The sequence below is a fragment of the Astyanax mexicanus genome, chromosome 18 (genome assembly GCF_023375975.1).
Source record: "Astyanax mexicanus isolate ESR-SI-001 chromosome 18, AstMex3_surface, whole genome shotgun sequence".
In the NCBI taxonomy this organism is placed as follows: domain Eukaryota; kingdom Metazoa; phylum Chordata; class Actinopteri; order Characiformes; family Acestrorhamphidae; genus Astyanax; species Astyanax mexicanus.
The window spans coordinates 18,442,007-18,465,253 of record NC_064425.1 but is presented as its reverse complement, the minus strand read 5'-3'; the positions used below and the strand labels follow the sequence as shown (position 1 = coordinate 18,465,253).

The 23,247-nt window shown below is 39.4% G+C and overlaps 1 protein-coding gene across 3 annotated transcripts; it reads left to right on the top strand.

Annotated features, from left to right (window-relative positions):
• The first annotated feature begins 1,222 nt into the window (after positions 1-1,222).
• On the top strand, positions 1,223-21,273 carry akap1b (A kinase (PRKA) anchor protein 1b). Of its 3 annotated transcripts, none has more exons than XM_022667531.2 (11): positions 1,223-1,397; positions 8,435-10,053; positions 13,608-13,741; positions 13,835-13,961; positions 14,069-14,196; positions 15,414-15,591; positions 15,700-15,850; positions 15,949-16,016; positions 16,120-16,193; positions 16,290-16,355; positions 17,193-21,273. In XM_022667531.2, the coding sequence occupies exons 2-11, from the start codon at positions 8,460-8,462 to the stop codon at positions 17,253-17,255; spliced, it is 2,583 nt and encodes an 860-aa protein (XP_022523252.2). In that variant the 5' UTR covers positions 1,223-1,397; positions 8,435-8,459; the 3' UTR covers positions 17,256-21,273. The 3 variants fall into 3 exon arrangements, with proteins under 3 accessions (XP_022523252.2, XP_022523338.2, XP_022523289.2); XM_022667617.2 differs by lacking the exon at positions 1,223-1,397 and adding an exon at positions 4,223-4,285; XM_022667568.2 differs by lacking the exon at positions 1,223-1,397 and adding an exon at positions 7,701-7,822.
• The last annotated feature ends 1,974 nt before the right edge of the window (positions 21,274-23,247 follow it).

Below are 23,247 nucleotides of genomic sequence, written 5' to 3'. Positions count from 1 at the left end.
GTAATGGGTAAAGAACCACAAAGATAATACAAGTTTAATAATTGTGCAAATGTATTCACTTCTGATGTCTCTATGAATTTATTTATTTTATTTTTATGTATATATTTATTTTTATTCTTATCTTAATATCTGCCCATTTTAATAACACCAGAACAATCAAGAAATGTAGAAAATTCTATAACTGTGTCGGAAATATAATTAATGCTGCATACTCAGTCATGTCTGAGTACATGTTTAGTTTCTGACAGTTTTCTTCAAACACTTCTCAGCAATTTTGTAGTGCTTTTTAAAATCTTAACAATACATTATATTCACTATGTAGTTTGCTAAAAAAGCACCCAAAATGTTGTGTAAAGATGGTTTTGTTGTTTGATCGTTCCCTAATCATAGTAAATGCTACATAATGAATAGTGCGTAAACCATTTCAAACACACTTAGGGTCTCCGGAATGTTTTTCTGACAGCTTTTGCTGGTTAACCTAAGATCCCTGAAGATCTGTGAGGCAGCCAATGGCGCTGATGCAAGATATACTGTGAACATGGAGATATCAGAATGCAGTATTTAGCCCTATCCGGATGGGATTAGTTTCTCAGGGGGGGTGTCTGTGTAAAATATTTTACACTTTTACTCAGTGATAAAACTCTTTCATCTGGACTGCAATTAAAAACAAACAAACAGGAGAAACAGTGAGTTCTTCGGCTTTCTCAATCACGACATCGCATTCAGTAGCTCCTCCATTTCCACTCGTTCTTGTGTTTACGTAGATCTTCGTGGAAGCGCGTGCCCAAAGTGTAATTACTGTGCATGGCAGTGGACAAATAGCTATTTTATAAAACGCAAGGAGACAAAAATCAGAGATGTGCGTCCAGACCGGAATAAAATTACCAGAGGACCACAGAGTGCAGCGGAAAACAGTAGGTAATTCAGCCTGTAAGGACTAATTTCTTAACATCTCTACTTTATTTATTTTACTTCTGCTCAAGCACATTTGTGAGGTAAGGAATGTAGCTACTTCTTACTTTTTTATTATTATTAATTAATGACCTTTAAATACTAATTCCTTTAGATGTTCTATGTTTCATTCTGCTTCTATTGTAGCTAATAGCCAACACACCTTTGTGCTTTGTGAAGTTTGGAAACCTTCTGTGGGAGCCTCGCGAGAGCCAAGGAGTAGCGCAGTTGTCGCGAGATTTGATCAGCTGGTGCGTCTGTGTTTTAGTGTGCTTCGGTCGGTCAACACGTGGGGAGGAGAGCGAGAAAGACACACAGAGAGAAAGACACTGAGCACAGGGACACGGCCGGGGTGTGCTGGGCCCAGAGGACAGAGGAACAGTAGCGGAGCTTTATTTATACGGGTGTGCGGTTCACCGTGGCGGCGAGAAGGACGTGCAGACACGGTGAGTGTGCACTGCTCTGTACGGTGGAGAGTCGGGCTCAAACCGGGGGACACTGGCGCTAGCTAGCTAGCTAGCTGCTTAACATAGCCCGCTAGCGCATTGCTCTTCTGTACATAGCTAGGCTAGTGCCTCAGGGTTGCCCTCTACTTTATGTAGCTGGCGGGGATGTTAGCGAACACTAGCAATCATCATGTTTTCTTTTTTCTGTTACTATTTTCTTATGTTGTCTGTATGATTAGTGACATTTAGTTAGCTAACGCTATCTGTCTTATGCTCCAGCGCCTCTCAGCAGCTAAAACAGAACTGTTAGATAACTAATTATGGCTCCCCAGCCAACACACGACTTGGCTGCTTAAAGCTGTCTCACTTTGCAGCCCAGTCAGAGTGTTAGAGCTAGTTTAACTAATGACAGGGCTTTCTAATTTTAGCATTCATTGTTAGCTAGCTAACCTAGGTTAGCTATCATATATAGGTTAGTTATCCTAAGTTATAATCCTAGTCAAGCTAGTTAGCTATTTAAGCTAGTTTGACAGTTTTATAATTTAATATAACGTTAATATTACCAGGTTATAATTTTTCAGTGTAAAGTAGCCTTAGCGTAGCTAGCTTCAGTTATGTTAGCCAGCTAGCTATGAACAGTCAGGACTCGTTCATTTACGCAACATTAATATTTAGCTATTAAGCTAAGCTAGCCCAGTTCACATTGTGTCTGTGTGTGGTGCAGGGCTGGAGCTTATTGACGTTAAATAATAGGAACGGTAGCTAGCTAATATGAGTAGTAACTTTCATAACCTATATATATATATATATATATATATATATATATATATATATATATATATATATATATATATATATATATATATATATATATATGCTTATACATCAACCGCTAACTTATATAGTTACTTAGGTTGACCTCAACTCGAGTAGTTCACAATATAACAAATGTAACTAGTAAAAGGATAAAGCTGCACAGAAAATATGACCTAGCTAAATAGTTAACTAACGTTACATGGCTAAAATGCGTTTAACGCATGGAGCGACCCTCTCTCACACGCACACACACACTATTACTGCAGCGCTTAAAACTCAAACACGTTCAGCGGAACGAAGCTCGTGATTGGGCACGCGTGCTGCTGTAGGTATAGCTAACCTAGCTAAAAGCTGTCATTTACAGACAGATTTAAGCGAGAATCCACTTGATGGCTGTCGATCATTAGGCTCGTGAAGTAAGTTGGCCATGCCGTTCAAAGTCACGCAGCGCTGTGGCTTTTAGCTGCTTCTGGATGACCTCTCTCTCTGTGCAGCTAATGGCTCTTTCTGCACGGTATTAATTCATCCAGCGCTTTTCGGCCTTCCGTTAGCTACTGTAATAAACACGCTGTAGGTCAAAATGAAGCAGTTAACGTTAGCCAGCCAGGTACTTAGCGCTAGCTAGCAGCCCGCTCATGCAGCTTGCCCCACTTATTAGCTAAAGCTGAACGGCGGACATAGCTTGCTAACATGTTAGCTAGCTAGATAACTATGATAGTCTGTACTCGTTTGTTTTCCATTTTCATGCAGTTTTTGTGACTGTAATGTCAGTCGTGCTTAACAGTAGCCAGTTGGCTAATAGCTTAGCCCGCTAACGCAACCACACTGAAGTTTGCTTCTTGTTCGTTAGCTCGCGTTAACTTAGTTAGCTAGCGTCTTGTAGGAGCTGTTCGGTCCACCTTAACTCCTAGGTTATATTTTTAAAACTCATTGTAACACTTTTTATTTTCTTCTTAGTTTAACGTTAGTTTATTTGTTAGTTATTTGTTGTAGGTAACGTTAGTTATATTTGCATTCTTTTGGTCCACAGTTTTAGCTTCATTTTACTTTTCTTGGTTGATTTTGTTTGTAGGCCTGTCACAATATTTGTTCTCGATTTATGGTATCGATATAAATAGTTAAGCTGCATCATCTATGGTTTATTTAAGTTAGTTTTCTGAAGATGAGCTGGTCAGCACTGTAATTATGGTGTAATTGCATATTGTTGCATTATGTTGTACTACATTACATTAGTGGCAAAAATATTATTATTGTTATTGTGACAAGTTTTTTTTTGTAATTTTGTCCTTTCTTGGACCTTTCTTGTTTTAATAATTTTCACCCTCTTGTTTTGAAGATACATTTCCTTTTTTTTCACATTAGTGGCATAACATTATCAGTTTGGCAGCATTATTGTTTATTACAATAGTGAATAACAGCATGTCGCACGAAAATAGTTATTGTGACGGGCCTTTTATTATAATTTAGGCTTTTTAAACCTATTTGTTTAAAATATTTTCCCCTCCTGTTTTAAATCTGCATTTTTTTAAATCTTTTTGATCATTAGTGACATAACTGATTAATTTGGCAGCATTATTGTTTATTACAACAGTGGTTAACAACATATAACAAAATAGTTATTGTGAAAGGCCTTTATCATTTAGGCTTTTTTTTTTGTTGATAATTTAATAATTTTTTTCTTTTGTTTTAAAGTCACCTTTTCATCTTGTTTTATTAGATAAATCTCAATGTGATATTTTTTCTTTACAAACTCACAGAATGAAATATATATTTTTATTTTATCTTTTTCTTTCAATCCCTGTCTATTGTAAATGTACCTTCAGGTAAAAATCCAGATTAAGTGAGTGAGTGGGTGCGTGAAATGCTGTAATAGCGCATGCGCAGGGCAGTGAACAGTCGGAGGCATTTAAGGTAGACTGGACAGTTTGAATGAGAAGTCAACTTTGGCTTCGTGCTAGTTAGCTAACCTAGCGCACATGTAGCAGCGCAACCTCGAGGTAACAGACCCACACAACCATATGCGCCAGATGCCCGTCTTAATTTCGACCCTGCACAGCTCTATCAGGAGATAGGTTTGTTGTAGATAGGCTAACCTATTTCTTTACAGTCTCTCTGTCTGGTTACTGTTGATGTTGGTCGTGTTTATTGAGAGATTAGCGAAACGATAAGTGTCATTTTCTCCAGCAGTGTGAGGGAGAGCACGGCGGGCTGTGTGCTGCTTGGTGCGTATATTAGCTAGCAGAGGCTCAGTGCGGCTGTTTTGTATTCTAAACGCGGACACGCTAACTGGCTAATAAGCAGCTTAAGACGCTTCTTCCAGTCGCAGTGCTCGCTCGGCGTGTTTGTATCGTGTGTGAGAAGTGTGAAGTCCGGTGACCCCCGCCGTTATCTCCCCCCAAGGTCGTACAGCGGCGCTCCGTGATTCCTGACTCCCTGCGTGCAGTAAAGCGCCCAGGCCCCTGATAACAGCCAAGCCTGCGGCCGGCAGACACTTCACACGCCGTTTATTTAACCTCCTCGAAGGTGAACGGTTTGGCTTTGGCAAAACAAGCACTGGCATTTTCTGTTGTCCAAATTGCGCACGCTCAGGAGTCTCTCTCTGCAGCCTGAGACATGTGACTGCTCTCACACTGAGAGGGGGACTCTCCTGTATGACTGCCATGAGGAGATCCATCCATCCATACATACATACAGAAGAAGGTCCATACATACAGGAGGTCAACGGTGTAGATTAACAATTAAGGATAATCAGGATTGGATGTCAGCGTGAAGTTTTAATTATTAATGGAAATTTAGCTGCGTTCGATTACTGCTTATATAGAATAAATATATTAGACTTCAGCAGTGAGAATGAAAATTACAGGGCATTTTACAGTATATTATAGAGATTTAATGATCTCATGATACCATGATTCTGCAATACTCAATATATTGCAGTCATTCATTCCACGTGGAGTAATGAAGCAGTAACAAAAGACAGAATTAATTTCTCAGGGGATCCTGGGGTAATTTTCTTTTTTTATAGGGGTAATTTTAGTACTGTCCGGATATCTGAGTTTTGTTTCCTTGTATTTAATAAAATAGAATCTGTCTACTGCTATACATCGTAGGTACACTTTGGACATGCGTTTCCACAAAGAGCCACTTAAACACAACAGCGAGTGGAAATGGAGGAGCTACTGAACACGATGACGTGACTGAGAAAGCCAAAAAACTCACTGGTCCTCCTGCAAGAGTTTTATCAGTAGAAGTGTGAAGTGTTTTTCACTGATGTCCCCCTGAGATACTAATCTTTTCCGGATAGGGCTTTAGTCAAATTAGGTGGTGAGTCTTAGGGAGTTTAGAGTGCCTATTTTCAATAAAAACATAGATGTTTGACATCCCATGTAAATATAGTATTACAAACAAAAACAGTACAATGTTGTGTCTTTACATTTGGCCAACAGTTTAGAATGTCACTTCACAAAGTTAAGAATACAGCATCATAATTTGTTTGCATGAAAAAACTGTAAAGAATTGCAACTCCATTTGTTTCTTTGTTTCTCCCATAAAAATACTGGTCATTTTTCGCATTCATCTGCTATCATGAACACAGAGTTAGCAGTCTTGCACATAGGCTTCTATTGATGCATTTTGGTGTGATTGCCCAAACTGAGACACAAAATTTAACTAATGCTATGCAACAGTAGTACTTGATTATGAAAAATAGTGTACCATATTACATGTCAGAGGTTATGTATACTTAACATGTTACAACATGACCAAGCATTTATTAATGTTTTCCAGGCTGGGAACATGCTTTATAATCTGATTTGTATGGATTGGAAACTCGTCTTTCAAAACAAACTGAAACACTTTCTGAAGCAAATGTTGTGGTTTGCACTTAACTATCAGGACCTGGAGCCCCAGATCCAGTAGGAACTGTTTTATGGGCGTTGTTGAATGGAAATGAAGCTCATTGTCTATCAAATATGATTCTCTGATCTTGTTTCTTGTGTCTGGTAGTTATTGTTATATAGGTTTAGTTATTAATATAAAACCCTAAAATCAATGAAATATTGTAATGTTTGTTTATCTCAACAAAGGGTCTAAGCTAATGGCTTCATAAGTATAAATTCAATATATTGATTGAGGCAGCAGGGTTAAGTTTGAAGGTGAAACAAAACTAAAAAGTAGACCCGAACTAACAATCTTTGACCCAGGCCTGCTCGTTGTGCTTGTTTTGTTTTGCTAAGATGATGTTGAACAGGAATGAGGCCAGGGGGGTCTGTTGAGATGGGGAAATTCAGGGTCATTTAATAGACCATCCTTCTCTCTATCCCCACAGTTGAGGCCTTTCTCCTTCCAGTTCACTGGTCTATAAGGACCATGCACAGAGTCAACAGCAACAGAAATTCCAGTCCCTGGATGTGAGGCCTGTCATTTATAGTAAAGCTGTGGCTGATTTCACAGACTGTGTTCCTGGGAATGTTGGTTTAATGGTTTTGTAAAAACTGACCATTGCACAAGCCTTTTTACTTGTTTTGTTAAATAATTGATCTCCATAGCCCTTATTTAAGGAGGGACTAACACATCTTACTATTCAGGCGTCTCTCTTAATCCACCGTCATTCATAGCTGAGCCTCTTATGGGTGTAATCTCGGTAAACAGATCCTTCGTCCATGTTGTGTGAGGTCTTTCATTGAGAAGAGAAGATTGTAGGTCACAAAACTTTCAGGCCAAGTTTTGTGGGCAGTTCACGTTTTTAATATAGGAAAGTGCTCTGCATGTATTTTGAGTGTTCCTTATTAACAGGGAAGTAAATGTGTTTTTTAAGTCTTAAAATGTATTCATAGACATGCCCACCATTAGCAATTTTATACCTACTTGCTGTTTAAACCCTGTGCAATGTACCGGCTCCTTTCTGTCAAGCCCACTTCATTTCACCTTACCTCATCGGACTTGTTATACATATAAGCCCCTGTGTATTTTTGTACTACCTGCAGGTATACATGATGAATATGCTACATGCCCTTTAAATGCACTAATGTCACTGCAATTAACTTGTTGCTTTCAATGTAGAACATCTCTAAAATCCCCTAATTTAATAATTTCACACATTGCTATTGCTTAGCTGCATTTTATACTCATTCTACCGTGGCACATGGTCGGTATCCTTCCATTAGCCAGGGTTAATGGCACTTCCCAGTTCAACCCATCTCTATGGGGTCAAAGTCCAAGTACAAAGTGTATTAGCACTGTGTCCTTTTTTTATAACGTGCCGTGTAGAGAGGAGCCATGTTGCCCCCTCCAATACATTCTTTTCTTTCCACAGGCTGGGCTTCTCTGGCTCAGTTAAGGAAAGGCATGCTTGGGTGTCCTTTTTTAAACATGGGGCGGCTGCTGGCCAATAAGTGCAGGAGGGTCCTCTGCACGTAGTCCTGTCAGCCTGTTAGCTTTTCACTGGAGTCCTGTGACTCCTCCTTTACTGCTCCAGAGTAGTACACAGAATCCTCCCCTTTTCAGCAGGCTTGCCTGTTCCTCATGTCTGCTGTGTGAGTGAGCATAGCCATGCTGGCTCATGTGTCGTGAAGTATCTGTTTTAGGACCGTTCAGAGATTAAACAAGAAGTATGTACACATTTTCATTCATTCATTTCGTTCGTGAATTTAAGGTAATATTTGTTCTTGAGCTCCACTGTTGTGTATTTGTGTAGAAGAAAACGTACTGCCGTGTTTTTAAACCTGTGTGTATTTAACTAAGCCTTTAATACAGCACTTGAGAAAGTGATTTAGATTTTACAAACAAGATTCAAAGAGTGATTCATGTGTGCTTTTACATTTTCAAAGTGATATTCTTCTTATGACAAGTGTATATATTTGAGACATCGTTTATGTAGTGCTATCATTTTTGTTTTATTAATTTGCTGGTATGTGAAATGTTTTATTAATTTTGCTATGCTATTTGTGTCATTATGTGTCAACCCCTCATTTCATGTTGTCCACTAAGGAGAAATTAACTTGGCAAGTGTTCCTTAGCATTCAGTACTACTCTGATAAGCTGTAGCATTAGCTCTTTAGCTTCTTTAAAGAAGTACTTTAAAGCAGTGAACTTTTAAGTGTCGTTGCTAATGTACCAAATCAACTCAAATCAAAGTTTGGCCAAAGCTTGTTTATCCAGATAATTAAAGTATTAATTGAAGTAATGTTCTAATTCCTGTCTTTTATTTTTTCTGTTTGCAGGAGTAGTAGCTAGGGTTCACAGGAGATGCCGCTGAGGTTTCGGTCCTTTGTCCCGTACACGCTTCCTGGTGTGCTAGCGCTCATAGGCTGGTGGTGGTACACCTCACGGAAGAAAGCGCGAATCACAAGCCACAAGAGTGAGGAGGGACATGCCATGGGCTTGCTGGCTTCACCAAGTGAAGGGAGCAATGGAATGGTGGATAAGGGCTGCCCTGCCGCCAGTGTTACTCATGACAGATCCTGTCAAGACAGACCTAAAGCCAAAGAGCAGAGGCCTGTTGAGCAGGAGGTCATAGCACAAGTTCATGTACCAGCCACAGAAACCTCTGTAGAAGAACCAGTTTGCTCAGCAGTCACGGTTACAACGTCCAGAAAATTGGGCGCTCCCCCTTGCAGCAATGCAACTACAGACTCCCACCAGGCCAGCACTGAAAGCATCAGGCAGACTACCCCACTCTCAACATCAACCCCATCAAATGTAGTAGAGAAATGTTTTCAATACAACCAACCAGGGGCAGCTGCTGTAAGCTCTGAGTCAAGCCACCTGCCTACAGAGGAGGCGCTGGGCTCAGCCATGCAGCCTCAGGATCAAACAACTGACAAACGGGAATCTGACAGTAAGAAAGTAAAGCCTGCTGTTGTATCCTCCTGTGTGAAACTGGCCAAAGCGGAGCGCCCAGAGCCTGAGGGAGAGGTTGCTGGCAACATATTGGCTGTGCCTTTTGCTGAGAACGTCCAGGTGGACTTGGTAAAAGACAGCCTTTCCTGCACCAAAGATGACTTGTCCTCCACTACGACCGCGGCAACTCGCACTGTCGGCCCGGAAAGCCCTATGGTGTCCGTTTCATTTCCCCTCTCTGCCAGCACACCTATCTCAGATGCTTCTATAGAACCCCACCACCACGAGAATGGGGGAGTAAGCAGACCAGCTGAGACGAGGGACAACATGGAGGAACTTCAGCGCTTGGCTGCCGGTCTCATAACTGAGGTCATTTCGGCGGCCAAGCAGGAGGTCATGGCGGTGAGCAGCTGCAAAACCTCTGAGGCAGCTAGCAGCAGCACACCTACTTTTAATGGCAAGGGAACCACGGGGGATGAGGATGTTCATGTATCTCATGTGGAAGCCCCTTCTCAAAGTCACACAGATGACATACAGCAACAGGCAGCACAGATTGTAAAGGAGGTCATCAATGGCTGCCTCAGTCCTTCTGTATGGCAGAAGCCAGAGGAAGTGCCGGAATGTTTGGTCTCCTCTCGAGGACAGTTGGAATCAACCCCAGTACTTCCCAAGCTCCAGGGTGAGGAGACCATAACTGCAACAGAAGACTCTGGATGTAGCACATGTCAGTCAGAAGATGGAATCAGCAGCGAGGACCTTCTCCTCAGCACAGGTTTGTCCTCGGCAGTGCCGGAGAGTAAAGAGGACCTTATTCAGATTTCAGGGATCTCGAGATGTTCAGAAGAAAAGGAAGACGGACTGCAGGAGAGTTCAGATTTAACAGAATTGGAAGAGCCAACGCTGACTAGAGAGCATGTTGCTGCTGTGTGTGAGGCAGCGAGGCTCAATGGGACAGGCTTCCGGAACGGAACCAGTGAAGCAGAGGCCGACCAGTCTGGAGGTGAGTGCCATGATTCTTTAAAATATTGTATGTGGTGTTCACAGGAGAAGAGAAAAGACTGATAGACATTTAGATCTGTGTTTTATTTTTTTCATCTTCTCTTCACTTATTGTTTTATTTATCTTGTTTAGTATCTCAACAAGATAAATTGATGAGGCTTTGTTTTTGTTAATTATACGGCCACGTGAATTATGTAAGAGAGGCTGCTAATTGATACGTTTATACTGAAGTTTGTGGGAGTAGACAACTTATACAATGGGTCTATTTAAATAAATGTACACAAATTTACATGCATATATTACTCTGTTACAAGGATATATTATAATAGTGTGTGAAGTTCTCATGTTCTAATGTAAAATGGCCTGAACTGTGAATTTCCCATAAATGCATTTAGAATTATGGAATGTTAAGAACATATTAAAGTGTTTCCCCAAACACCATCAAGAATTTGCATCTGTGTTGGAAAAGCACTGCTAATTAAAATCTTAACCACCAATTTACACACAGTTTCTTATGTATTTAATTCTTACTTGTAGATCAAAGTATCATCAGGAAATAACTGTTAAAATATTTGTTTAAAAAAATATAAACTGGTATAAAAACATACAATGTATTTATTATTTAAATCTGTACATGACCAAGTTAAATTCTTTTTCGTTTGAATTGTATGTTTGGATCTCTGGGGGGAAAAAAAATTATAACTACATACTTTTTCAAACTAAGGACCTTCACAGTGGGCGATATGGCTCTAAAATAATATCACGATATTTCCGGGTATTTTTGCGATAACGATATACTTGGCGATATAGGAAAACTAAAATATGAGGAATATATAATAATATATAATATAATAGGAATATAGTATAATAGTATAACAGTATAATCATAATGTGACAAAATAAATAATATAGCATAAAATAATATAATGCAGCAAATAATATTGCAGAATATTGAGTGCATGCACATAAACCACAAACTAAAACAATTATACAATAAATAAACCTAAAGCTTCACAGTAAATAATAGACTACTTTTAAGACAGAACAGCCCTATTATCATGATATTTCTCTCACGATATATTGTATACGATATAATATTGCCCACCCCTACTAGGTACTAAGTAATTTAAGTTGGTAGTTTTGATTGCACTGGATGTAGTAGAGACATTTTACAAATTTATGCTAACGAATATAAAGGTACTTTTATTACCTGTTTAGAACACTTTAATGACCATTCATAGTGGATACATTACATCACAATAGAGCTCCCTCTATTGCTGTGTGTGGGTAATTAAATTTGAGTGTACTGTTCTTCAGTGTTCTCACAGCCGCAAGTGTAGGTGATACAAAACAGTAAAATAAGTAGTTTATATTCTGACATGTTGCCTGTCTGCTGTCTATTCCACTTAATATTTCAGATGAGTAAGAGCAATCAAGCCCACATTTTGCTTGTTTGAAAATAGCCATAAAACGTAGACAGCCATAAAGAAGTGAAAGGTTTGGAGGACATGAAATGTTTGATTTGTGTTCATGAGTTTGAGAATGAACCAATTTTAGGACTGTTATTCATTATATTTGATTTTTTTATGTACTTCAAAGTTTTAAATATGTTCTATTACAAATTGGGTTTCAGTAATATTTCTTATCAGACATTTAACCTTTTATGTTAATAATGCTTTAAAGCCTGTATAGAAATCCTCAAGATATAGGCGTGTAATAACAGGCAGAAAATGTGTTTTTGTTTAATTCTTTTGCAGCAATGGTAAAAGAATTTACTTGTCTCAGTGTACCTTGAATATGTCTATCATTGTTTGTAGCACATTGTATGTTTTACAGATCTTAAACCACTTGAGGATATATACCCCATGCCCTTTTTTCTGTGGTAGAGTGCGGATTGTCCTGAGTTTACTGTATGTGTGTAGTCTGTGGAAACAAGATCTCTGGTCTAAGGGCTACCCCTTTTACAGTGGGCCAGTGTAGTTCATATACCATCAGACCCATGGAAACCTCAACTTCTCAGATTCCCAAACAGTGCATGTTACATGAGGAGAGCATCCACTTGCACATTCTTGGTGCTTACCTCAGCAGTAGCCCCTTACTTTTTTCTCCCCCCCTGTTCCCTCTTTTGGCAGTGGTTTGAAAGATTGCTGCTGCAAGCATTCATCATGATGATGTATGTTGCTGTTCTGTTATTCTATGTATAAGTTGATTTAATCAGCTTCTGTATGTGATCTCCTAAAAGAGAGGAGGTGTTTTACTGTTTTTATGGTATGGTATGGTCATCTTATTTAACACTTGGCAAAGTGTGAAAATTGCAGCAGGTGTTTTGTGATCTTCCTCTGCCTGTCTTAAGAGAGGTGTTTTTTGTCACAGCTGCTGGTCATTTGCTTTAAACTGCCTGCCACCTTTTCCCACTCCCCCTGTCACCTCTCTCAATGGGACAGGAAATGCTGTCGTAGTCCTGTTTAGGCTTTTATGTCATGTGTCTCAGGCTTGACTGCCTCAGCCAAAGTTAAATTCTATATACAGCTCTGAAAAAAATAAAAGGCCACTTTAAAAAAAAAATTAAGTTTCTTCGATTTTACCAAATTGAAACCCTCTTGAATATAATCAAGGGGAAGATGGAATAAAACATTTTTTTGCCCTAGGAGTGGCTTAAAGTTATTCAAAAGCAGTGTGTGGGATTGGTGGAGGAGAACATGCCAAGATGCATGTTTAAACTGTGATTAAAAACCAGGGTTATTCCACCAAATATTGATTTCCGAACTCTTAAAACTTTATAAATATGAATTTGTTTTCTTTGCATTATTTGAGGTCTGAAAGCTCAGCATCTTTTTTGTTATTTCAGCCATTTCTCATGTTCTGCAAATAAATGCTCTAAACAATATTTTTATTTGAAATTTGAGAGAAATGTTATCTGTAGTTTATAGAATAAAGCAACAATTTTCAGTTTGATCAAACATATACCTATAAATAGCAAAATCTGAAACTGATTTTAAAAAATGAAATGGTCTCTCTTTTTTTTCTAGAGCTGTATTTAGCCATTTATTATACTGGCTTTCTTTCTAGCAACACTTTTTTGATACAGATTTCCTTTTTATTGTTATTTCCATCAGATTTCATGCAATTTCTGACTGGATGCATATAAAAAATCCTAAAGGCAGAAACAGTTTAGTATAGACAGCTATAGACAGTGGGTTTCATGCTTTGAAGAACAGTGGCTTTAAGTATTGTTGTCATTGGTCTGTATAGCATGTGTTTTAGTTACACCTGTTGCTTAGCAGACAGGGATGACTTGCATAAGCCTCTATTTGTTGTTGATCTTCAAAGAAGTTCTGTGAAGGCTTTGAGGTTAGTTATAACGATGGTGTCAGGCAAATGTATAGTGTGTACCCGTGAAGCACTACTTCAGTAGTTGCTGATTAGTCTGTGAGGCGGAGGTTTATAATTACATATTGATAAAAATAAGTCTATGTTTTAATTTAAAGTTCTTTAGCGTTGTATAGTCTTGACAAATGTATGGTCACTGAATGAATATGAACCTTCTTGATTCAGGTTCAGATGTGAACAGCATGGATTCAGTGGACAGCTTCTCCACTCTGGGGGCAGGAGATGGCCAGCTGAGTGGCAGCCAAGCCAGTCCATCTCAGAGTTCTGAGCTGATTGTGTGGGAGATAGAGGTGCCAAAGGTAAGCTTTTCCCGCACTACCCCTGATGTTTGATGTGAAATCTGACTAATAGCAGTTGAGAACTGACATCCCATTTCTCTTTTTGTTCCTCAGCATCTAGTCGGTAGATTAATCGGCAAACAGGGGAGGTATGTGAGCTTTCTGAAGCAGAGCTCAGGTGCAAAGATCTACATTTCAACCCTGCCTTACACTCAAGAATTTCAGATCTGCCACATAGAAGGTGAGTGAGCTGTAAAAGCCATTGTTGTGTTTGACTGATGATGATTGATTTCTGTGTTAAATCTAAAAAAATAAATAAATAAATAATATTTCTTCTTCTGTTCTCAGGCACCCAACAGCAGGTAGATAAAGCGCTGGCCCTGATCGGCAAGAAGTTCAAAGACTTGGACCTGACCAACCTGTATGCGCCCCCACCGCTGCCACTCTCACTGCCCTCGCTGCCCATGACATCCTGGGTAATAAATAATAGAAAGAATAATAATACAAGTTTCATGGGCACTGACATGCCAAATGTCATATGGTAGGAGCTAGTTCATGTCCTGTGGAAAGAAACACCTTGCACTGACCTGTCTGTTATGTGTGTGGTGCCTCCTGCATTGAATGTGGATTTTATTCAAGTCACAAACATTGCCATCCACTGTACTATCCACGGTGGGTGGTAATGCTTCCTATGATGTGTATTAGGGTGTATAAGGGAGTGATGTCTTAAAGTTGATGTTTAGGGATCTCTGAATGGTCCAGCGGATCCCAGTCATGTAGCTTGCCATCAGCTGCAGGAGCCCTGAGAGAGCACAATTGGCCTTGCTCTATCTGGGTGAGTAGATGACATTCTCCACCAATGGCATCTGTGAGCTGATGTATTGAGCTGAGCAGCTTAGAGGGCGTGATGATTGGCATAGCTAAATTGGAAAGAAAAGCGTGATGAAAAATGAATGTATGCTTGTACAGTGGTCTTTATGGATTTAGAGGTTTGGTTTGACAGTTCTCAGACTATGTTCAGACAGCAGCCACTCATTTTTGCAAGTGTTTAGATCAGATTTGCATGTCTTGACATCACAACAAACTTATCTGCATGGGTTGTGATGTTTGGACCCCTGCAATTTACTCACACTTGTCACATTGTCTGGCAAAACCTATTGAATCGAATTTTGGCATCCAGACTGTGATGCATCTGAAAAAATCCAGTTTCAAAACGCCCCCAGAAATGTGTTTTGGGTCTGAATTGCAACAAGAGACCCAGATTTTATGTGTTTTCTTGCTTCATTGAGGATTGGTACTATTTTTGGATATGCCAAAAATCATATTTGGTCTGGCAGTCTGAACATAGCCATAAGCTTTGCCCAGTCAACCATCTTGTAGAACATCTTCCCCTGCTATCATTTTGCATACCAGGGACCCCCTCCCCACCTATATTTTTCGTGATGACTCATCATACTGCACACAGGTATAACCGCACACTGAGTGATTCCCAGTGCCAGACCTGAAGACCCTGTTCTCTGCGGTTTGTTTTCTCTGCTGTGGTATTTGAGAGGCTTGTTAAATAGTTAATGATTTGGATCCGATATGATGGATGAGACGACAGAAAATGGTGCAGGCTGTGAGCTCTCTGGGTTGGAAATCTAATAGAAACGGAATGGATTGTGTAAACTTCATGCATTTGTTTGTCCTGCAGCTCCTCCTTCCTAATGGGGTGACAGTGGAGGTTATTGTGGTGAACATCGTCTCAGCTGGCCACGTGTTTGTCCAGCAACATACCCACCCAACGTATCACGCCCTGCGCAGCCTGGACCAGCAGATGTTCCTGTGCTATTCCCAGCCTGGAACGCCAGCTCTGCCATCTCCAGCTGAAGGTGAGAAATGCTAACTGCTGAGAAGAGTGGACAACCCCAGTGAATGTCTTCTTGACTGAGCTTATCCTTTACCTATATAACTAACTACGTTTTTCTTCTTCTCCATAGTTGGTGTGATCTGTGCAGCTCCCGCAGTTGATGGTGCTTGGTGGCGAGCACAGGTCATCTCCTTCTACAAGGATTCCAACGAAGTGGAGATCCGATACGTGGACTACGGTGGCTACGACAGAGTGAAGAGTGATACCCTTCGTCAGATTAGGTTACTGCTTCTTCTGCTTGGGTGTTGAGTATGACACCATGGGGATTTTTTTTTCTAGCTTTCCTTTTCACTTTTCTTAAATTATTTCTTGCTTTCAGGTCTGACTTTGTGACGTTACCATTCCAAGGAACAGAAGTGTTGCTGGACAACGTGGCTCCTCTTCCTGGTAGGGATAGTTTTTAATATTTATTTGTTCTGTTTTATTTTATATAAAGTCTGTTTGCCTTCTGTAATAACTTTAATAACTAGTCTCTTCATATCCTCTAAAGGAGAGGATCGGTTCTCAAGTGAAGCCAGCTCTGCCCTGGAAGAGATGACACGAGGAATACCATTGCTTGCGCAAGTAAGTGCTGAAGAACTTGGACCTTTTCTTTAAGGATTTTCCGATCTGGTGAATCAAACACTAAAAAATTTTTTCTTTTCTTTTTTTTTTTTTCAGGTCACAAACTATGACAATAACACAGGCCTTCCGTTAGTACAAATGTGGAACATGGTTGGAGAAGAGGTAAGTCAGTTTTGGCGTTTTATTCACTGAGCTTACTATATAGATAACTACAAAACCTATTGCCAACCCCTAGTGGCACAGTTGTGATATACATACAGTACGTTTTAACGGGTAATTCTAGTATCACTGTAATCACACGCTTGATGCAGACCAAAATTATAATGCTAAGGCGACTTGAGAGATTGTTGTGGTGTGCTCAAACAATCTAAACTAGGGAAAACATGTCCACTAGCACTTTTCTTTATCGCATTGCGCCAATCTATTTTCTGTATGTGGCGTGGCTGGCTACTCCACCCCGATTGGCTTGACCTAGCACTGTATTCAGATTCATTTGATTACAGTTTTTAAAAAATATATATATTTATTTATTTTCATATAATGCATATAATTTTCATATAATGCAGTGAAACCCAGCATACACTGCAGTATGCGACAGCTCTCTCTATGGAAAAGAATAAGACGCGCCGAGACTAAAGTGCTAGTGGACATGTACTGTCAGATTACAAATTTGTTACATGATTTGTACCAAAGCAAATGAACTGTAGATGTAATGACACCCTAAAAACCTACAGCTACTGATTAATTTTGTTAGTATGTCCAAATATTGGTATAATTGTAGTCTTATGCATTGTTAAAATGTCTCCTTAAATATTGTTATACAATATTTTTACATTATAGCCCAGCACTATGTACCACACCTCTAATTTACAGCCAACATAATTTTGCCTATAAAATAATATAAAGGCCCCACTTGTGTGATTGTAATGTACACGGTTATGATTTTTATTATTTTTTTTATTTTCTTAATTTCTCTCTTTCTTTGCTTCACATTTTCAGCTGGTGCTGCTGAACCGCACTTTGGCAGAGCGAGGCTTTGCCACCTGGGTTGACAGCTTCTGATCCGTCTGGTCCCTGCACACCTCTTCCCCCTCCTCGCCCGACTCCTCCTGATCACCTCCTCACCCCTTTTATCTTGTGTCAGTGCAGGATTGACCTGCGCCTCCTCCACCTCCACTCCCATCCTCACCCCCCCTTAACATCCTCAGCCTGAAGTGCACACCACTGACTACGGGAGAATTACATTTCAGTTTGGGTTTTGAGTTTTTCTTTTCTTTTTTTTTTTTTTTTTTTTGAATTATACTCCCTCTCAAAAATGAATGAATTTATGAAAATGCAGGGAAAAAAGTGATAAATTAATATGAAGCCAAGTTCTGTGAGAAATGAATGAGGGAAAAGCTCTTCTGATTGCTGTAATGAAGAGTGCTTGTAAATGTAACGATACCTAAAGAAGAGAATACAAAGCAAAGAAAAAAAAAGTGGTAACTGAATAAAAGTTGATCAAGTTTTCCGTCCAACCAGACTCTTTCCAGCACAAATAATCTTGACTGTGGATAATTATGCCATGGATGTAAAAGCTGTAATTATGTGAAGAAAAAAAATAATGTACATTAAGAGTATAACTATGATGCCGTCAACACTTAACGTTGGTAGCATTTGAAAGACTGTAATGTTCGGTTTGGGACTGATCTTGACACCCTGTGTATACTTCCGTTTTTGTAGCTCTGTCTCAGTAGTTCATGTGCTGATTGGATTTGTTTTCTGACGCTGGTGGTTCACTGAGGCTGGCTGCTTGTGGGAGGGCACAGCCAGAGTGCTGTCCACTGTCCCAAATGCCTCTACAGGACTCGTTCCAGTCACTTGAGGGTAGGGAAACTACCACTGCTCCACAGATCCTGTCTGATCGTCCACCCCAACTTCTCTCTGTACAGCAATGTGGCCTTATGGGGGAAACGTGACCCCTCCCCCTCCCCAGCACTCTCTCTCTCTGTGGACGTGCCCTGCAAATTGCCTTCGAAGTGAACAGGCCTGGCGTCACGCGTCCTCTCAAAATGCAGCTCGTAACTGTTGCCCATTATTCAAGGAGACACTCACTCTACAACTTGCTCTCTGGGCCGTTCCTGGGCTCGTTCCTCTCCCAGTGTCTGGAGGAATAAATACACTAAGGCATGAGGTTGTGCTTCACTGATACAACATGGCCTCACTACAGGTTTTTTTCCCCCTGGACCAGGACTTCTAAACCAGAACACTATGTCTGTGAGAGGGGCTGATGTGTTTTTGGGTAGATGATTATAGTAAGACTGTATGTCTGCTGTATGCATGATCTCCTATTCTGAGCACACCATTGGCTTAGTCCTGTGTTAACTCACCTGTCATAAAAGAAGCCCACATTTCACTGTATGTAGTGTGGCTGGCTGCCTGCTAGTCTTGCTTTAAAACATGCCAGAGGGAAATGTATCACTCCTCATTTCTCAGTTAGGTTTCATATATCTGTGAATGGTCTTTGTGGTCGTCTGTAGCTGTTTTTCTACATTCTGTCAATTGTTGTTGAACATCAACCCTAGGCCTGTCACGATAAACATATATTTGTGACTAGATTTTGTCTTAGAACCGATTGGAATCATTTATATTGTGGAAAAGCAAAATTAACATTTGTTAGTAATTGAAAGTTCGGTCAATGTTCAGATGATGGAATTTGAATGTGAAAATAGAAAGAAATATTAAGAAAAGGTTGTAGGTTTGCAGGAAGTAAGTGTAAGAGAAAGGCATTAACCTCAAAAAGTTTAGATAAGGTCTATCTGTGGGTGCCAGCTGGGTGGGATTAATTTGTGGATTCTTTGATCCACAGGGGCAACCTCCATAGAATTTAATTATTATTAAAAAGATCATAGAATTGTCTATATGAACAGACAAGTGACTGGCAGAAATTACATCCACATTCAATTCATAATGCCTCACGACTTTTGTCTCACAAATAAAACCACTATTTCTAAACAAAATACACACCCTTCACCATTCACTGTAACCAGATCTGCTGTAGACAACAGAAAAGATTGAGGTCATGCTCATATATATATATATATATATATATATATATATATATATATATATATATATATATATATATATATATATATATATATATATATTGTACTATAAATCAAATGTAATTATCGTGACCGGCCTACGTAAATGCCATGTTGAATTGCTAGTGAGATATAGTGCTCACGGTGGGTTTGTAGTGAAAGATTTAAGAAAAAGGCTTTAAGAAGTGTCACTCATCTAGGGCTGGACAATAATTCAATATCAATTTATATCTCAATTTAAAATGATTTTTAAATACATTTCTTATATTTTGTTTTACATTATTCATTATTTACAGCATCTGTCACTGACTGACGTTTATGCAGGACACATTGGTGAAAATTTTTTTTGTCTCATATGTTTTGGGCATTTTGGCAGTTTGACTGTATTTTTTTTTTATCATTCATATCAGTATTGGGGAATTATGTTGTGAAACAAATTCTGGCCATATGGTCCAGCCCTACTGACAATTATTTTTCTTTCTTTTTTGAGTTGATTTGGTGGACAGCCCTGTGATATTGTGAGCAGAATGGAAATCACTGGGGCGTTTTCATGTTTTGTTTTTATATTTTTGTCATTGATGATGATTATGATCTCCGTTACACTTGGGTTATATAACTGACATTTCAGCCAGGCCTCTTGCGCAGGTTTCTATACCACTACTATTCTCCTGATGTTGGCAGTTCCAAACCTGCCTGATTTGTGTTCTAATTGGGCAACTTTTACTACAGTTTGGATTGGGTCTGTTGGGGTTATTTTTGGTGAGCACTACTTCATTAATTTCCACTATAATTACAGTCTTGTACGGTTGTATGTGTGTGCTGCTAGAATTCTGTCTTTTTTGAGAATCACCCAATACAGCTCTCACTGGGGTCTGCTCGTATCACAGCTTGAGCTAGTGGTGTGATACTGAGCGTTTTATATCCACACGTTAGACGTCTGATTTTAACGTTTTCAGGATGAAGTTCAAAAGAAACCTTGAATTTATTTCTTCTGCTTTCTTTTGTTTAAAGGAAGCTTACAGGTCACTCCCTTTGACTTTAAAGGATGTGTAGTGACGGTTAAAGGTCCCTACAGCCATGCAGATACATAATGTAAACTGGTGAGGGGGGGTATGCTTCTGTAGAAGTTACTGCAGAGGGGAATGCACTTTTCTACACTACTCATTGCAGTATCCTCACACTTTCTGAGAGCTGAAGGTACTGTAATCTCTATGCTGAGTCTCAGGAATGGGCTTTCCCTCCTGTTTGCTGTGTTTCGTGTGTTGTCTGAATCTGTGGTAACGTGTCCGTGTCAGGCAGTGTGGTACTAGATGGCTTGCATAATGATTTTCAACCTCTTATCACTCTGTGGAAGTGCAGCTACCTGCACTAAGCAGACCAATGGATAAGAAGCCACAGTGACCCAACTGCAGGAACTTTGGACTGTGTGGGGTTTTTTTTTTTTTTTTTTTTTTTTTTTTTTTTTGGAGCGGGGTGGTTGGGGTGGGCTGGGGTTTTGGGGACGGATAGCGAGTTCATAGTTCATGGTAGAGTTGTGACCATGGATATCTATATCAGTACTGTCAGCTCATGTTTCTGCTTGAGGCAGTTTCTATTCAAGGCAAATAGAGTATTGTAATAACCTCTACCCCTCCATTCCCCAATCCCATAATGCCCCATCATCACACTGTATTTCTTGACTTGTCCAGGTCTGTGTAAATAAGATTTCACTGTACTTTTGTATAACACTGGGGAGAGTGTAGGAAGCAAAGGGAACATACTTTTCTTTTTCACCCCCCCCTTTCCAAAAATCTATTCCTCATTCTCTGTCGGTAGGACTGGTTTGAAGTGTTTTGCCTAGCTAGTTTATTAATAATTTTTGATTCATGTGAGTGTAAGCAATCCTGCCCAAGAGCATAGACATGTACAGGTCAGTTTTTGCTAGACTCATTAAAAAGGTTTGATTCTTGGTTGTACAGATCTATTAAAAAAGAGAATAAAGTTATTAAAACTTGCCTGTGTGCTTCTGTTTTTTTGTTTGTTTGTTTTTATTGCTCTGACATGCACTCCTGTCCCATGACTTTTGCTCTGTCTAATTAAAGCCAAAAAACAGTGTGCTGACACTGGTGGTCACAATCATTACCACACACTGCACCGTTCGGGTGGGGTGGGGGGGGGGGGGGGGGTGACAAAGAAAAGTTAAATAGCTGCATAATGTGAAATTCTTTAGTTTTGTTATTTTTTAAAACTAATCCATGATTATAAATGATGAGAGGCAGCTGTTAATTATAAAATGCTTCGCACTACACATTCTGCCCTGACTAAAACATGTACACTTCCAGCATGTAAACAAACATGGCGGATGACAGTCACACTAGTTGTGATCTTTCTGCACCATGGTAAAACCATGGTAGAAAAAAAAAACAGATGCCAGGCATATATACTGCCAACACCAGCTGGAGATACACTACCAGTCAAAGGTTTTTAAGGTCCAGTGAATATTTTGAAATGGTACAAAAGTTATCAGTAAAGTGTCAGGGCCTTTAAGAGAAAAAAACACACAGATAACTCTTAACAGTAACTATTAAATATATAAGGCATATATAAGAGAGCAGTGAGTACTGTTTCATACACCTGCAAAAACTCTGAGAAACTGGAGAAAACTGGTACAGGAAGAGGTAACGCCTGGCTGACCAACTTCGCTAAAGCCCCTTTTAGCTCAGCTTAACACTGGACTAAATCTCAGTTTCAGCACTGAAGAAAAGACTTGGTCTGATATCTGTTCATAAAAAAACAGTAATTTTCTGGCAACGGGATACTTGAAAAAGATTACTTCTACAGACATTTTCTGGCAACCCAGCTTTCCACAGGACTTTTAAATAACGCTTTTTATTTTATGGTTTCTTTAGAGAGACTAAAACGTGAAAGCTTTTAAAAATAGATAATTATTGTATTACACTTTTGCAGTATTTTTTAGCTGGAAAACTGCATTTTGTGTAAATGTAAATGCTTTATGTGTTTAAAAAAAAACAATACATTTTTGGCAAAAGGAATACTTGAAATCGCCACTTTTTAAAGACATTTCTGGCAACACTGCTTCCATAACCTTTTTTTTTGTTCATTTAATATTATATTTTCTTGTTTTCTTGCAGTTATTCACAGGAATTAAAAAAAGCTTATTATTTGATGGGTTGTTTCTGAAAGCTGAAAAGCTTTTTTAAAATAGTTAATTAAATGTATAAATCTTATACATTTTTTTAAACCTAAAACACATTTTAATAAATGCTATATTCTTGTAATTTAAATTTAATTTCCAGAGAAATAAAATGTACATGGAAAATACTGCTTGTAAAAATGTTTTTTTGTTGTAGTTTTTACAGAGTAAATAGTAAAGGAAAATTTTCTGTAATTCTGTTAGTGTGGTATTGCAGATTTCACATTTACCTCTAGATGGAGCAAGAGATCCTTTAAAAATATAAAATACTGCAGTATCCACCTTGTACACGTTTAATACATGTAATAAACAGCACTCAGGGTTCAGATTGAAAAGTGTGTAAATGTGTTAATAAGTGTATCTGAGCTACAGAGTGGTGTTATAGTGTTAATTCAGTGGGGTGTCAGAGCTACTGTGTTTTAGAGCAGGTGATCTGTGTGACTGCTCTGCTCTGCTCTGAGACTCTTGAGTCTGGGGAAGCTCCTCTGTCCTGCTGGTTGGAGAAGCCTCTGGTTAAACATTCATGTCCTGCTGTGAGTGTGCAGGGCTTTGGACGAGGCGGCCTGTCTGTGAACAGCTCTTTTCTCTGTTTCAGGAGAGCAGTGAGGTGGCTCTCAGCGGGCTGCTGCTCAGTACTCCAGCATTACCCAAAGAGTCACTCTCTCTGTACTGCTGAGAGCAGAGGAGAGAAGAGGAGAGGAGGCTGACCCACAGCTCCATCAGTTCAGCTCTGCTCCCAGAACAGCTTTCTCACCCCGGGGAACGAACAGGCTCT